Source organism: Aquila chrysaetos, chromosome 24 (genome assembly GCF_900496995.4).
Source record: "Aquila chrysaetos chrysaetos chromosome 24, bAquChr1.4, whole genome shotgun sequence".
Lineage (NCBI taxonomy): Eukaryota > Metazoa > Chordata > Aves > Accipitriformes > Accipitridae > Aquila > Aquila chrysaetos.
Genome location: NC_044027.1, coordinates 15,282,482 through 15,298,082, shown reverse-complemented (window position 1 = coordinate 15,298,082; position 15,601 = coordinate 15,282,482). Strand labels below are relative to the sequence as shown.

General features: G+C 41.4%; 1 protein-coding gene across 7 annotated transcripts in view; it reads left to right on the top strand.

Moving 5' to 3' along the window:
- The window catches only part of RAPGEF1 (Rap guanine nucleotide exchange factor 1), an 89,793-nt gene that overhangs the window by 31,066 nt on the left and 43,126 nt on the right, over positions 1-15,601 (top strand). For all 7 annotated transcript variants that reach the window (XM_030000006.2, XM_030000003.2, XM_030000002.2 and 4 more), the window contains 3 exons: positions 2,585-2,724; positions 7,319-7,497; positions 10,702-10,858. In XM_030000006.2, the coding sequence (XP_029855866.1) occupies positions 2,585-2,724; positions 7,319-7,497; positions 10,702-10,858 (476 nt within the window). The remainder of the gene's footprint in view (positions 1-2,584; positions 2,725-7,318; positions 7,498-10,701; positions 10,859-15,601) is intronic.

The window sequence follows — 15,601 nt, the reverse complement described above, 5'->3', positions numbered from 1 at the left end:
TTTGTGACTCATTTGTTTAACTGCAAATGCATCAGAAACTTATGAGCAGATGAGATCTGGAAAATGCTTGTTGTAGATGGAAAGACATGGTAGTAAAAAGCTGCATTAATTTGTGATCTTCAAAGCAGGACTTAGCAGGGCTGTTCAAACAATAATGTTTATTATTTTTGCAAATGTCAGCTGGCTTACTTCATTAGTACTATTTTAAGAAGTTCCTATTCTGCTCCAGCCACTTGCTGCTGTAGGTCTGTGTCCCCTCAGAGTGTGGCATACAAATGATTCAGTGTTTGATGTGAGAGAAGGGTAAAGAGAGCGAAAGGCAATGGCTAGGCTGTAGTGGTGGTGGTGGTGAAGGGGATCTGCTGTCAGCGGAAGAGAAACTTACTCAGCTGACAAGACATCTCCTTTTGGAGGTTCCTGACCATGCACACACATTGGTTCAGCCTTCATGTGCTTGCCACATAAAGGTACCTGGGCAGAGATGTCTGGTGGGAAGAAGAAAAGGAAATAGTAAGCCTTCTGCAATCTTTCTCCTTTCCAAATTTCTTGTCCCTACAAGGCAAAATTATCATCATAAGCAACCAAGGATTTTGTAGCTATTTTCTTACTCAAACTAGCAGTTTGGATCTCACTGCAGCCTGTGGAGGAGCCAGACACAATTTGTTGCTGCTACCATTATTTCCCTGTAGATTAATTATTGTAATTGTTTGCCAGTTCTTGAAAAATAAATTCAGAGCCATGACTTCTCTTGGCAAGTGTGCATACACATGCATGTATAGAAATTCTCATATGGTGTATGAAAGAAATACAGATTATGGGGGGGGTGGGGGGGGGGGGGGGGAAGAGTGCAAGAGCATTATCACAGCAGCCAGGAACTGTTTTCAGTGGTGACCTTCAGCACCCTGTGGAGCCGGAGAGGTTTTAAAGGTTTGGAGATCCCCTTGTGGATGTAAAGCAATGACGTAAATTGTTCCTAAGTTAGGGTGCCAGCTGCTGTGAGTGATTCTTCAGAGGCCAACTGATATGTCTGGATTTATCTGCAGTGACCATGGTTTTTAGTGCCTCCATCCTCAGTGCTTTAAACAGGACTTTATGATAGAAAGAAAACTTTGAAAAACATTTACTCCTGTAAATGGAGAACAGGTCTGCAGGCAGACTAGATTAGAATTGGTGCTGATGCAGCTTCCATTAATAGGATGCCTGCAAATTTTTGATCTAGAGGACATAACTAACTAGAGGTTTGGCTCTGGTGAAGGTGTTAATAGCAGGGTCTTAACACACTACCAGGAAACCAAGTTTAAAGGGAGACAACCCTTACGGGGAGGCAAGCACAGGTTCCTTCCCTTGAGTTGTGGTTAGGTAATTTCTGAGTATGAGGCGCTGTGTTTGCGCTGCAGTGTGGTATTTAGCTTCTGGGTGCTAGATTTGACTCAGCAGCCTTTTCTGTTTGCAGTCTGCATGCTAACAAGGTGGTGCAGTGCTGCATGCATGGGACTGTGTCATTTTGACTCATTATAGCCAATGTGGCCAATTCCCAAATAATCTAAAAGAAAAATGAAGCATACAGCAAAACTGCTTACTTTTCTTGATAATGTAGTTAAAGACAAGTTTGGTATCTTCTGCTGATTTACCTGGGTCACTAGAGAGCAATTCAGACCTTCATTTATTAAAGTGCTCTTTGCTCAAAATACATTCTAAATTGCTCTCTACAAGGCAGCTTAATTTTATTTAGCTTCATGGCTAAACAGATAAAAATGTATTTCAGTGGTAAATCTGCATATGGCATGATTGCAAACCTTTGAGACTTCTGCTTTTAGATATTCAAAAGACCATGAAAATACAATTTTTAAAAGGGTTCAGCAGTTCTGTAATTAAGCTCCTTCAAGGTTGCCCTGGTATTGAAGTGGTTCCTCTGTTCTCTGGTTTGTCTGGTACATTTGAAGTGAAATCCATTGCAAATGACAAGGGCTGGCATTTTTGTTCAGGTTATCCATGGAGCCACATTCAAAGGTGATGCTACCAAGTGGATAGAGATCAGCAGCCTGGGAAGGGCATTATGTTGGACCGTATTCTCCTTTCCTGAAGCAGTCACCAGTCCTGGGTATGAGGCAGAACCCTGCCTGCACACCCACAGTGGCTACTGACCCACAGCCAAGACACGGGCAGGAGCCTTGCTCTGCCAGAGGTCTGCGAACAAGTCACTTCATCCCCTTGACTCAGTTGCTCATCTGCAAAAGAGGGACGATGATTACCTCCTTTGTAAAGTACTTTGGGAGCTGCTGGAGATAAGTGCTTTTAAGAGAGGTGGTTTTCCTTTTCTCTCCAAGGCACAGAACAGTAGCAATCCCGCTGTTCCTGCCTTTGCACTGCAGTGTTGCTGCCTCCGAGGGGAAGCAGGAAATGATGGTGATATTGCGGTTGGAAACATAATGGAGAGCCACAATTTTTTTTTTTGTTCCACTCAATAAATTTACATGGTTGCAATGTTCTTCATAGGCTGGTCTTCCAGATAATGCTGTAACACAAAATCCCTGGTTTCAACAAGTTTACCCTAATCCAGTAACGCATTTCTGTGTCTTTCTAGATTCTGAGCGTTCCCATCTCTCCTCGTTCACTATGAAGTTGAAGGGCAAGTTTCATTCACCAAAAATAAAGAGAACACCTTCAAAGAAAGGAAAGCAAGCTGACCTGACAGTGAAAACACCAGAGAAGTCAGCAAACAAAGTAAGTAGACGAAGGATGTTCTGTTAGTCTTGCTGGTTTCTTGCTTGCTGGTACGCAGTTTATCAAAATCCAGTGCGTGACTTTGTCCTCTGCTGAATTCTGCAGATTTTTCAGGGATCCTCAGGGTTACTTTATGGTTAGTTATAAGCTGCGCTGTGTAGTATAAAATAAGAGTAACCAAGGCATGTACTTCTCTTTGGAGAGCCTGATGAGACCTCCTTCCATAAGCATTTAAATATCTCATTATGGAATGTAGTGTATGGCCTGACACATCCTCCCCACATGCACACCCTATGGTTATGCTTACAGCTTCGAAATAACTGCCTGGTTTTGGGGTGTGATCCTTTTAAAAACCCCAAAACCCAGGCGAGCAGATCGTTGAAGTTGATCCAAAGATGTGCTCAGTCTCTGACGACATCAGCAGGGAGAGTCAAACAGATGCGTTCAAGCAGCTGCTGATTCCAGCACACCGTTCCTCAGACCCAACATACTTCAAGTCCTCGAAGAGCTGAGGTCACCACTCTTTCCCAGCACAAACCTATCAAAGTGTTATCTCCTCTGCTGACATGATTATGTAGACTGGGGACTATCTCTGTAACAGTATTGTTGCAGTCAGTTTTCAAGTATAAATCTAAGCCAAAAGTTAAGAACAGCTGAGGTTATTTGTGATAATTCAAAATCTTTCCCAGTTGTTGTTGAAAGTCTCATCCAATGTGCAGTGCCAGACATGCAAACTTTTTTAGATTATCTCTGCTGAGGTTTGTTGTGGTGTTATTGAGAGCAGTCAGCAAGATACAGTTATCTTATTCTGTGTGATGTGCTTAACACCCAGAGAAGTCGCTGCAGGGCTTCCTAGCCCTATTCTGCACCATCAGGTGAAAGATGATGAGGCTTTTATTTCCCAGGCTGTAGGGTTTTTTTTCCCCAGGAGGCTATGGATATGCTTTCTAGGGAGGCAAGCACCTTGCATTGCTGACTGCTATTAAAAAATAAAAAAAAAATCTGAGAGTACTCCTTGAAGGCTTTTAATTCCAATGACGTTTCAAGATGGTATATTGAGATAATTTAGAGGCCTTCCTTCAAATTGATATGTGACCACAAATTAAATAAATTAGAAAATGAAGAGTCCTTTTCAAAATGCTGTTCTATAGCAAATATATATGAGCATGTTAATAATAGGTGAAGTTTTTGCTTTTCTTTCTTTCCTCTAAAAAACAATGCAAGAGGATTTACTGATAAGGCATGCTGAACATGTAAAACCTTTTTTTGTGTACAGATTGGAATTTTTTTATTGGAAAACAAAACACTTGCAATAATTTTTGTTACCGTACATGATTATTTAAGCTGTATACATTTTTATACTGTGAAATATTGTTGATTTCTGGCTCATTCCCTATCTATTTTAGTAGCTACTGTCCAACTAATCAATTAGTTGGATGTAGTCAGCTCATTAGCTTTGTGTGGAGGGAGTGGGGAGGAGGATATGCCTGGATTGTCACCAGCTTCTCACTGGAATATAGACATCAGTTGACAAACAGGAGATTTTCTGTCAGAAGACACACTTGATAAACCAAGTATCATCCTTTCCTCCCTCTTAAGTACTTAAGATGCTATTTTTATACTCTCGAAGTAGATAATCACTGCAGAGCAGAAATAGCAGTACCAAAATTTAATGTAAAATCACTACGTATAACCTGAAGGTTATGCTCAACCCATGCAGACATCTTCTTCTCCTCTTCCCCTTTATACCTAGACGTGGGTAGTGTAGGGGGCGTTTTTTTCAGAGCCTCCTTTTGCCCCCTGGACCCTGTCTTTGATTCTTATCGCAGGAACAGTAGTGTCCTTCAACACTATATGCAAAGTTATAATAGGTTTTTCGCTGCCAAAATGCAGGGAAAAAAGGGGCTGTTCCAGCTTTTGTTACCAGATTTATTCTGTACAGCTCGCTGTAACCCTTTCTGGGTCAACTGTATCTCATACATGATGCATTTGTAATGATTATTTAAGGGAAAATTCAAAAATCACGCAAAAATATATAGATATGTCAGGCAGGCAGGGGAGTGGAGAGGAGATGCTGTTTTATGTGAATGTTAGGTTTATCTCATTTAATGCCCAAAAGGGAAATGGTTGAATCAAGTGGTCCTGCCGCTTTAGCAGCCCCACAGTTACCACTCTGCTCTCTCACTGGGGTAAGGCAACTGCTGTGGCAAGTTCACCTCAACTGAGAAATTAAATGAGCGATTAATTCGGGTCCTCTCTGCCAACCCAGAGGTGTACCACTGCATGTTTACTTTGGCTTTAGGGACACACTAAAATGTTTGGTGGAAAAACTTAATATCCTTAATATTGTGAGATGCAGACACTGCAATATATTAATATCCATCCATCCCACCAGGTTGTTATTCCTTTCTCTAGATTTATTGCTCGGGCCTCAGTGAGTAAAGCAGCGAACGTGAGAAACTTCAGCCTTGTAGCAACAACTGACATTTGTATTACTAAGCTCTGTAGGAGAACCTGCAATCCTGTGTAGGATGTATAGGCTTTCTTTGTGTGTGTTTGTGTGCACACGTATACACACATACGATACCTTTGGACCTCAGAAGGGGATTCATAAAAAGTGCTCTTAGGGAATGTCACCCAAAGAGCTGGCAGGGAAGTTGCAAATAAAGGGCTGTGTCCCAAATAGTGTCCGGTGGCTGGATTTGCATGCCTTGATGTGCTCCACAGAAGGATTTGTGTTTCCACTTGTCATTCTCAGCCCTGAACTCTGAGGCAAGCCCATCCCTCCTATGTGCCAGGAGTGTTTAAGCTATTAAGCCACAAGCCTTTCTACAGGAAACAGTTGTTGAATGAAATACATGAACAGCCATCGGAGCAGGAACTGCAATCTACATTTTTTCACTTCTGTTTGAGAGCTCTGACCACTGGGCCATAGTCATACTCGCTCGGGGAATATACAGGCTCTCTCATCCCTGAAATGTGTGATCGTTTCATATGAAGTGCAAAACCTTCATGGGAGGGACTGAGCCTCTCCATATCCTGGAATAAACTGTGCGGTGGTGAGGGCACATGCCTGGAAAATGGGAAATGTCATTTTTTACATCAGCGCGTTGCCAGGGTGGTCCCCAGCAAGGGAGTTCAGAGTGGCTGTTAGCTGCAGAGCAGAACTTGAGGTGCCTGGCAAGCAATATTGTCAAAAGTGGAAGCAGCAGCAGAGTTTGGGCACTTCCCAGATGAGATGGAAAATGACAGGGTGGTTTGGAGATCTTGGATCGGGACTTAGACTTCTAAAGTTGGAGCTAGATGGAACTTGGGACTTTAATCCTTTTATGCAACTGGCCCCAAATTACTAACCAGTGCTGCCTATAAATTGTTCTTCCTAAAACCTTCTGGGCTGCTGGCCTGATTTTGCAGAAAAGCAGCAGTTTAACGGCTGACAAGAGTATGGGGAGCACACAATGCCCATAGGTCATTAATTCTTGAAGCTGAATTTACTGAGGAGATAATGGATGAAACCTGACTCTAAGCTCTCTGCTCCTTTTCTAGCAGTGTTCAGTAGTTAATTTAAATCTCACTTAGGAACTACTTGTGGCATTAAAAGTCCTCCAGGCATACTCTGGTAAACTTTTTAAAAATATCCCTGTCCAGGATACCATTAAGATATCATGTATCACTTCTGAATTTCCTCTTCTGGTGTTGGTGGTGGCACGGAAGTTGGTGACCACAACTCAGCTTTATTCCAATGAATTGTTCCCTTCTGCAACATTCATTCACTGATGCCAAAACTTAGCTTTCACAGTCTGTCCGCATGGAAAGCGTGTGAGTTCCTTTGTTCCAGCAGCATCACAAAATGACTTAGGTTGGAGACTGATCGGAAGGCAGTTTTTTATTTGTGAATGGAGAGACAAGACTGTAGCCTAGTTTCATACAAGTAAGCGTATTGGAGTCAGAAGAATTACTCAGAATAATAAGAGTGAACACCACACATGTCGTTGAAACTGTCATGCATGGGTACAAAAATGGAGGCATCTTGTTTGGATTGTTCTGGAGTTTTGAAGTTTTTCTGATTGTTGGTTGTTTTTCTCTTTCCTTTTGGCTGACCCACTGCATTTACTGATTGAAAAAACCTTTTCATAGTGAGATGTGCTTAAGGTAAAAGGATTTTGATCGCATCAGAGGAGCAACTATTTAAAACCAGCAGTTGTTGCTTCCTTTCTTGCATTATCATTACTACCTGCACTTGGTGGTTTTTTTTTTCTTTTACCCTCCCAGTTTGATGTGTGGGTTTCAAAGCAGTGCCCTTCACGTCATCAGTAGTGTTAGTCTTGGCCTAAAACTGATCAAGATTAGCCTTCAGTTTGAAATGCACGTAATTCAGAAAGTTAAAGTGTGGGTGAAATTTTGCACTGACTATTCTTTTGAAAGAGTAGTAATTCAATTTAAAAGCGTTCGTGGTAGAAGGGGTTTTCTCCAGTCCTTGCGGAATGTACCTCATTCAGTGTCACTGTACTTCAGGTAAGTTAAAGTAACCTTGCCCTTAAAAACCCTGAGATTTTGACATTTGACATCTCTCTCCTTTTTTCCTCCTCTTTAGAATGTATCATGGCTAGAGGAGAAGGAGAAGGAGGTCGTCAGTGCGTTACGATACTTCAAGACTATTGTGGACAAAATGGCAATTGATAAGAAAGTATTAGAGATGCTGCCAGGCTCAGCAAGTAAGGTACTGGAAGCCATCCTACCCTTGGTGCAAACTGATCCACGCATCCAGCAAAGGTAAGTTCCCTTCTAGGGTTTTGGGATTATGACGGACCAGCAGGCTCCCAGCTTCTCTCCTTCTCATGTCTGAAGAATGACATCGTGCAGGAGACAGGAAATGCTGCAGTGGCTAATAAAGTGACTGCTATTTTTACTAATTATGTGATAGTTTTCGAACATAATTTAAAAGCAGATTCCCTGCTGCGAAGAAACCCGTGCTATGGAAAGATAAAGCAAATCAGAATCGTTTCAGAGAGGAGGAAGGGCTGATTCTTAGCATAAACTCTGAAATTCATCATTTAGTAGTGGGAGATTCTCCTCAGATGCTATACTGTTTCTGCAGTCCATGGTTGTATCCTAAGAGCTAACAAATCCAGTAGCTTTTACCTGAAAAAGAGTTTATCTTCAGAGTAATCCCTTTTTGTGTTCAGTTTATCCACCCTGATATTAGAGAAGTCTGAGCCTGCACTCTTAACTGCTTTTTTTGATTTTACTGGATCAGATACAGAAGAGAAGTAAACAGATGTACTTCAGTAGATTAACCAGTCCAAGTTCATTCCTGTGCGCTCTCAACAGATTATTTATTTTATGTTTTAACAGATTGTGTGTATTATGTTTTAACCAGTTAGACAGCGGGTTTGAAGCCAGAAAAGAAGTAGAAATTGCCAAAGCAAAGCTCAGCATGGATTGTAAGAATTTGTGGAGGTCTCAAGCCATAGAGAGCTGCTGTTCATCCTTTAGATGCTTTAGATGGAGTAATTGATTTACACAAAACAAGCAAGAATCGTTGAATAATATGGAAAAAGCAAAATTAGCACAGAGAAAAGCACAAAACTAGGCAGAGAAATGCAGGTGTTTCGTTCCTGAAATCCTGCCAGTGTCTGTGCTGTTCCTATGTGTTTTCCCATTAAGTATCTCCAAAATTTTTGGTTCAAGATGCTTGTTTCAATTCTGGTGCAAGAAAGGTTTATATTATGGTCAAGACAGCAGTAGGGTGCCAAATATTTTGCAGAGATGCTTAGCTGTGTTTGGCCCTAATGCATAGGCCAGGGTTGTATCTGACAGTACAAAATGAAGGAGCAATGGGTGAGTATCAGAGCTGTGACAGGAGAGATCCAATTTAGGTTATATCTGTAGAACTACAAAGAGCAATAGCTGTTAGAATGGGAACATTCATCAGGCTTCTGGATACAGACACAAAAGTTTCTTCGGTTGCTATCATGTTTCCCACAGCCATTAAATTCCTGACAAGCACCTGCTTTCATTTAATGAAAGAAAGAATGACCTTCCCCCTTACACCAGGAGAACATGTAAAATGTCAGCAAATATGTTTAGGATAGAACATGTCATCTTTATAGTTACTTGCTTTGATTTTTGTATCCAGTGGATGTTCGCTGGGTGATCTTTCCTTCCAAGAATATATTTGGGAATAAATAACAACTAAGCGGTCTTCAGCAGCAGCGGTATTTCAGACAGTTCTGTTCTTCAAATTCCTTATACCCTCTCTCTTAGTAGTGAACTAATGCAACCTTGACAGTTGGTTATCCGTTGGTTGATATCCGTATTTACCCATAGAAGCAGAACTTCCATAGTAGTCAGTGAAGTGATAAGTGATAAGTCTTAGTGATACATAGTGATAAGTCTCTCTTTCTGGAAATGCTATGTATTACAGCACAGATCCCATATGTATGTTCTGCCTTGTTTAGCCTCTACAGAAAAAAATGGGGTCTGGCATTCTCAAAAAGCCATGTCCTTTCGTGCCTACCTATCCACTTTATTTAATTTGAGTAGTGGCAGAACACAAAGGGGTGATTTTGATAGCAAATCCCCCTCAAGAAAAGTGAGCAAGACTTGTGTCAGTGTGGAAGAAAGCCCTACAATTATTGTTGGACTTCTTTTTGCTTTAGGGGAAGCATTTGCATCAAGGAAAAAAGTAATTAAATCTAGCACAAAATGGGCTTTCAATTACCGCCTCCTTAGAAGGAAGCAGACTGAAGATTAATGGCAAAGAAATCAAAGCCTTAGAAAGAGATGGGGGAGGGCCCTATTTAGGAAATATCTCCTACCAGGCTAATTTCATTTGAAATTAGAACAAATGGCAAGCAGCATGCTTTAAAACAAAAACAAAAAAAACCCAACAACCAAACAAAAAAGTACTTGCCATTGTTTGTATCCCCCTGGTTGTAACTTGACAGTAGTTCTTTCCCCAGTCCTGCAAACCTCATTTACCTAAATAATCTCATTGAAGCTTGTGGGCTTGATTCTCTCACGCAGATAATGAAATTACTGGAGTTAAGCCAGTGTAAAATGGATACCAAAGAGAAATGGGAAGATTTGGAACACTTGTATCAGTAATGATTGCGAGATTACACCTTCTCTTATCTGTTTATGGGTTTGATGCAGTTTGAAATTGATTTAACTTTACAAGGAATTGTTGAAGCGCTGCCATCAGCAGTACTGTTAACACACCTTGTTTAGTAATGAAGTAAGTGTTTTCAGAATGGCCAGGAAAATGCCTGTGAGCACTGTTGTTACAGTTAACTTTTATTTAGAGTTGTCATCCTTCCAAAATTCTTTTTTTTCCCCTTCAGAACAATAGCTTCAATTCTGTTTCTCATTAAAAACAAAACAAAGCAACACCCTTCCTTTTCCAAACCTTAAATTCATTCAGTTCAATTTCTGTAAAGAAGCAGGTTTTAATTACATATTTTCAGGCATTATAAACAGTGAGGAAATGATTTGTAAAGGAATGAGTATAGTCAGCTCACAATTATCCAAGACATTTTTGGGGAGAGTTAATAAGGAAGAAGGAAATCGTAGCTAATACTGAAATAACATAGCTTAGGCTTAAATACAGGACTTAAATACTTACCTTTGAAGTTAAAGCATAGGATGGAGCTGTAAATTAAAATGGAAAGCACATTCTTTTTAGCATGGCTGTGTTAACCTGCAGCCCAGGTAGTTCATTCTGTTAACTGAGAATGAACTGTTGATAGTACTGTTGTCCCATTTGGTGCTGGAGAACAGGAGAGCAACTGCAGCAGCAGAGAAACCCCAGCTTTGTCACCTGTTAAACCCAAATTCTGAATGTCAGAGGGAAAACGAGAACAATCACATTTTTAACAGTGTGAAATGCACTTTAAATCAAGCACTTTCATAACATTTGATAGTATAATTTCATTTTGTTCTTTTTTCTCAACTATTTCCTCCCCTGCCATCCAGTTCTGCCATCTCGTCCTGCTATAGCCGTGTGTACCAGAGTCTGGCCAATCTAATTCGCTGGTCTGATCAAGTGATGCTAGAAGGTGTGAATTCAGAAGACAAGGAGATGGTGACAACAGTGAAGGGTGTCATAAAAGCTGTTCTGGATGGAGTCAAGGTACGTGAGACAAGTATTGTAAATTATATTATATAAAGTATATAATAATGTATTTTAAAAGAGATCTAGTTGCAAGAGGTGTTTAAGTGCAGGTAAAATATAAAGATCCTATTCTTGCCTTCAGTAAACTACCTCTTAAATCAACTGCTCCGTAAGCAAAATGATCCTTCTTGGAGTGCTGGTTAAAGACTAGCACAAATGGTTTGGCTATCAGTGTGCACTTCTGAAATGCTCACCCTGGCATTTGGATGTATTGGAAGAAGCAGTAAGTCTTTACTGAGCGCTGTATTAAATTTTCAGCAAGTCATCCTGGTCCCCCATGCAGATTAGAAGGCAGAGGTTGCATATTTTCTGTCTAGGCAAAATATAATAGAAATGCTTCCTGTCAATGCCCACAGAGAATCAAAGACTCCAGCTCCATCTTTTAACATAATTTCAAGGGATTTGTCAGTGATACATCACTGCTTTCAGCAGTCACATTAGGGTGTGGAACAGGTGATGAGCTAATCTCAGTTTTCTGGAGATTAATTTTACATAACTAATGGAAACATTTATCCTTGTAAAGGATACAAGAAACCTTTGTATCCTTTGTGAGACCTGCTTATAGCATTCTCTCCCTGCCCCACCCAGGGAATGCTGTTGACTTTCTTTCTACCTCCCCATAAGCTTTTTGGTACCCATTATTTCTGTTTCCCAGGCTTGTCTCTGGGCTGACGGCCGTGGAGGTTGTTCATTCGGCTGTACTAGCACTGCAGTTAAAAGTTTGCTTGACCTGGGCTCAGTGCACCCACGGACAGACCGTCATATCTCCTGGGAATCTTATTTTGAAAACTGTAGAGAAAGTTAAGCCTCTTTCAACAGCAGGGCTGAATCTAAAGTGGAACGTTTAGATCAAGTACAAAAGGAAAGTTGGCGTGGTGTTTTAAGAACTGCAGCAGGTGTTTCACCTGGATTAGTGTATCAGGAACAGGCATCTTTCACTGTACCCAAACTCATCTTAGTTTTTGTTAACTGGAGCTGAATGCAAAAATGAAGTGGATCTTCCAAGTTTTGGCTATCACGTTTTCAGGAGTCTTGGTGTGCTGTTTGCATGGTCTGAATGTCTCTTTAATGTTACTCAAACACAGATACTAAAATCTACTATTACTTATTGAGCCTTTTAAACAAATATCTTTGAATCAAAACATTACCTTCACTTAAAGAAGACAGATTTTCCAGGATTATTTTGCACAATTTGCCCTTTAACTTCAAGCTCCAGATGTGAAAAGTAAAGCCGGTCTTAAATTCGCACAGCGGGATAGAGAAAAAGGGTTTAGTCTAAAGTCTCAGCTGCTGTTAGCGTTGGAATTCAGCAGCAATTTGCAGTACGTGAAAATCTGCGCTGTGGTATCTGAACTGTAATACCCCAGCAAATAGCAAGGCAGTTCACTCTGTTTTCACTTAATGAATCTGCACAATCCCGTGGAGAGCCATGTTATCACCAGATCCAGGATAGAGTTGTGTAGTCTCATTGCGTGAAGCTTGGACACCCACTGTCCTTTCACTTCAAGCGGTATTTAAACCCCCGGTACCTGTTGCCTTCCAGCCCAAGTAGCGTGCCTGTGCGGATGGGTGGAAGGTCTCAGATGCCGGCTCTGCCCACGCTGCGAGCCAGCCTCGGCTGGAAGCGATGCAGGCATGTCCATACAGTGCTGAGCCTGAACTCTTAAGCCCCGCTGTGCGGCATGGCTATATCAGTCTGTACTTTGTTGTTGGACTAAAAGTTATTTTGGCCTTCCAGTTGGAGCTGGCTTATGTCTGGTCAGCTTGGAGCATGGTTAGAACAGATGTGTGGCTGTCTGGGTAGATGCGAATGTGTCTGCCCCTCAACAGGTCAGCATTTGGAAGCGGCGTGCACTCATCTCCTACTGCATAGTGAGGAACAAGGTTTATTTTAGAAGGACCAAGCCAGCTTTCAGATCTGGAAGCAGAACTGAGAAGTTGGACACTTCTCTGCTGTGGAGAGCCTTTTTTGTTTTTCTGGCAGATCACACAAGATCCACTTCCACATTTCAGTGCTTACTTCCCCCTTTATTTTCAGAATTGAGCATAAAGGAGTCACTTGTTCACTTGTGTTGCTTGCTGTTTTGATCTCAGGTTTTAGTGCCTTGCTAGGCATATATAAAAAGAAAAAGAAATAATCCTTGGTTTGATTGCGTAACTCCTTAAAAATCCATCTCATTTTGGAATTTCCAGCTTGCTGAAGTAGCATAAGTTTGTAGAGAGGCTTTAATTATCTCTAATTACTGCTGCAGGAATCTCTTTACTTGCTGATAAGGAATACCATAATGTGCATCTGGCTCGGGTGCGTGCTGATTACCTCTGTGTGTACACTGAAGATCTTGGCTTGATTTTCAAACGCTAGTTCTCATTTTGGGGTTAGTAGAGAGGAGAAAAAGTCAGGGTTCAGGGAATCTGGTGATATTTGTCAAAGTTTAGAGGAAAAAGTGATCCTCTCGAGTATTGGCAATCGTACGATGTCTTGGTGTCTCTGGTCAGAGGTGTTTTAGGGTTTTTTTCACAGCCACAATAGTTTGAATCGCTCTAAAGGTACTTTTGAGCCAAATTTGATTGTTTTTCTCCCCTGTTGTAACCTACACTCCCATATGGTGGACAGACAGGTGTCCATTATGACTGGCAAAATAGGAAAACAGAGCTCTTCAACCCCAAGTGTCTGGGGCTCGTCAGCACTGCTGTGGCACAGCTGCCACCACCAGTCTGCAGCACTGGCCTTGGTTTGGTTTAAGGTGTTAAACGTGGTGAAGAAAGGTGAGGAAAAGGAGATGTTACACTTTCCCTTCCATAGCCCTTTCAGGGGGATGTTTAAAGAGTATTTTGGCTTTTGGTTTGAATGCCCATGTATTTTATTTCCCTTATTGTGCTCTTACGCATTGTGAGGAGTCACTGTTCTTGCTGGCGAGTACCTGATAGCCCCAGAGGGTCTGACACTGAGTCCGTTAAAGTGCATGAGAGTCTCCAGAAACCTCTTCAGCGGTGGAAGTTTGTCCAGAGGGCAGGAAGGTGGCAATCCGTTGTGTCATCACTCACTCCTGATGGTGACTTGGAGCATGGTGTCAGCTGCAGCCAGAAGAGTCAAATGGTGTCACTGTGTAGTTTCCAAATCGTCCCATTTACAGAAAAGCCTTGTTAGGGCTTTGTAGGTCTTACGGTTGTTTTTCCTAGTGATGTTCTGTAGACTCTATAGGGGAATTTCTGAAGTCTAAAAGGAATAGCAAGTTTTTAATTAAAGATTGTTCATCCTGAAAGAGAAGATGAAACAGAGGAAAGTACATTTTTTAAAAATAGTTTCTGTTGAGTAACTGGGGACACTCAGCAGAGAAGTCTGAGGTCAGTTCAGTGTCTGTGTTACCACCGTAGTTCTTCTGTGATTGAAGGGCCTTAATTATTTTACTTTTCTATACGCTGTGTAACGTACATTACCACAGTAGAGCTGTCGGCCTGTCGCTCCTTGCAGAGTATTTCCTCTCTGGGGGACGTGGCCCTCCTTGGAGGTGGGAGCTGGCCAGGCTGGTCGGCTGTGGTCAAGTTGGTACTGTACTTTTTCTGATCAGGGCACATCTCGGAACATACTGTTTCTTGCCAGCGCTTTTGTCTGTCTGTCCCAGAGAGGAACATCTTAATAGCGTTAGCCCACATGGACATCTGTTTGTGCTCACTCTTCTTTCCCCATGTATGGGTTTCCAGGACAGCTTCTGGAAAGCTGAGTGTTTTGTCGTGTTTTTGGTTGACACGGTGTATGTTATTTTTGAGCACAAGCTCACACCAGGAATGTAAGTGGAACATCGAAACCAAAATCAGCTGTGGGGGACACTTGGACTGCCTCTGCCGTCCTTTGCACATCCAGTGCAGTACTTTATTCCTCTTGTTGTGCATGTGTTAACCCATGGAAGTTCAGCTTTAAATAGAGCCTTATATAAAAATACAAGAACTAGAATATTTCCCTTCCTCAGAAGGATGACGACGACAACATTCCAGTTGCAGTTAATGCATTGAGAGAGCAATGACAGTTGTTTCCAAGCTCAACAGACATGGACATGAAGATGATACTGGAATGATGACACTGTACTTCAGACTGCTTTAAAAAAAAAACTAAAAAATTGATCCTGTATAGTTTCCTTTGCATAATATGCTGGGAAGCCAATACTGTCAGGAAGCACTGCCAGTTTTCCAGCCTGCCTGTAAGAGGGCATGTGTTTGTATCTGTGAGCAGTAGATCTATTTGTCGGCCTCAGACATCCATAAAATGTTCTCTCCATCTTTCTGGCGTGAATGATTGTTGTTTTGACTGCTGGCAGATTTGTAGCTCAGGATTATCATGCCCTTATCTCTTTATCCAGAGCCTTATCTGCCTATAACAGATACACTACAGTAGTTCCTTGAATGATTAAGACTTCCATTGCTAACATGTTAAAAGACGGCTTCAGGGGAAGCAGGCCTTTTAATAAAGGTGTTCACTATTTAATTTGTTGTTGGGCATCTTACAGAAAACTTGCTTTTTGAAACAAATGTATACTTGTTTATAAAATATAAAGCAATTATTTATTTTTTTTTTACTGGCTAGGTGAAGTACTCCACTGTGTAAGACTTTTCTGTACTTATATTTATGTATGTAAAGTGAATTTGCCATTATCTAGGGTGTTGTGGGGACTGGAACGCATTTGTGACGATAGAGGAAAGAGGAAG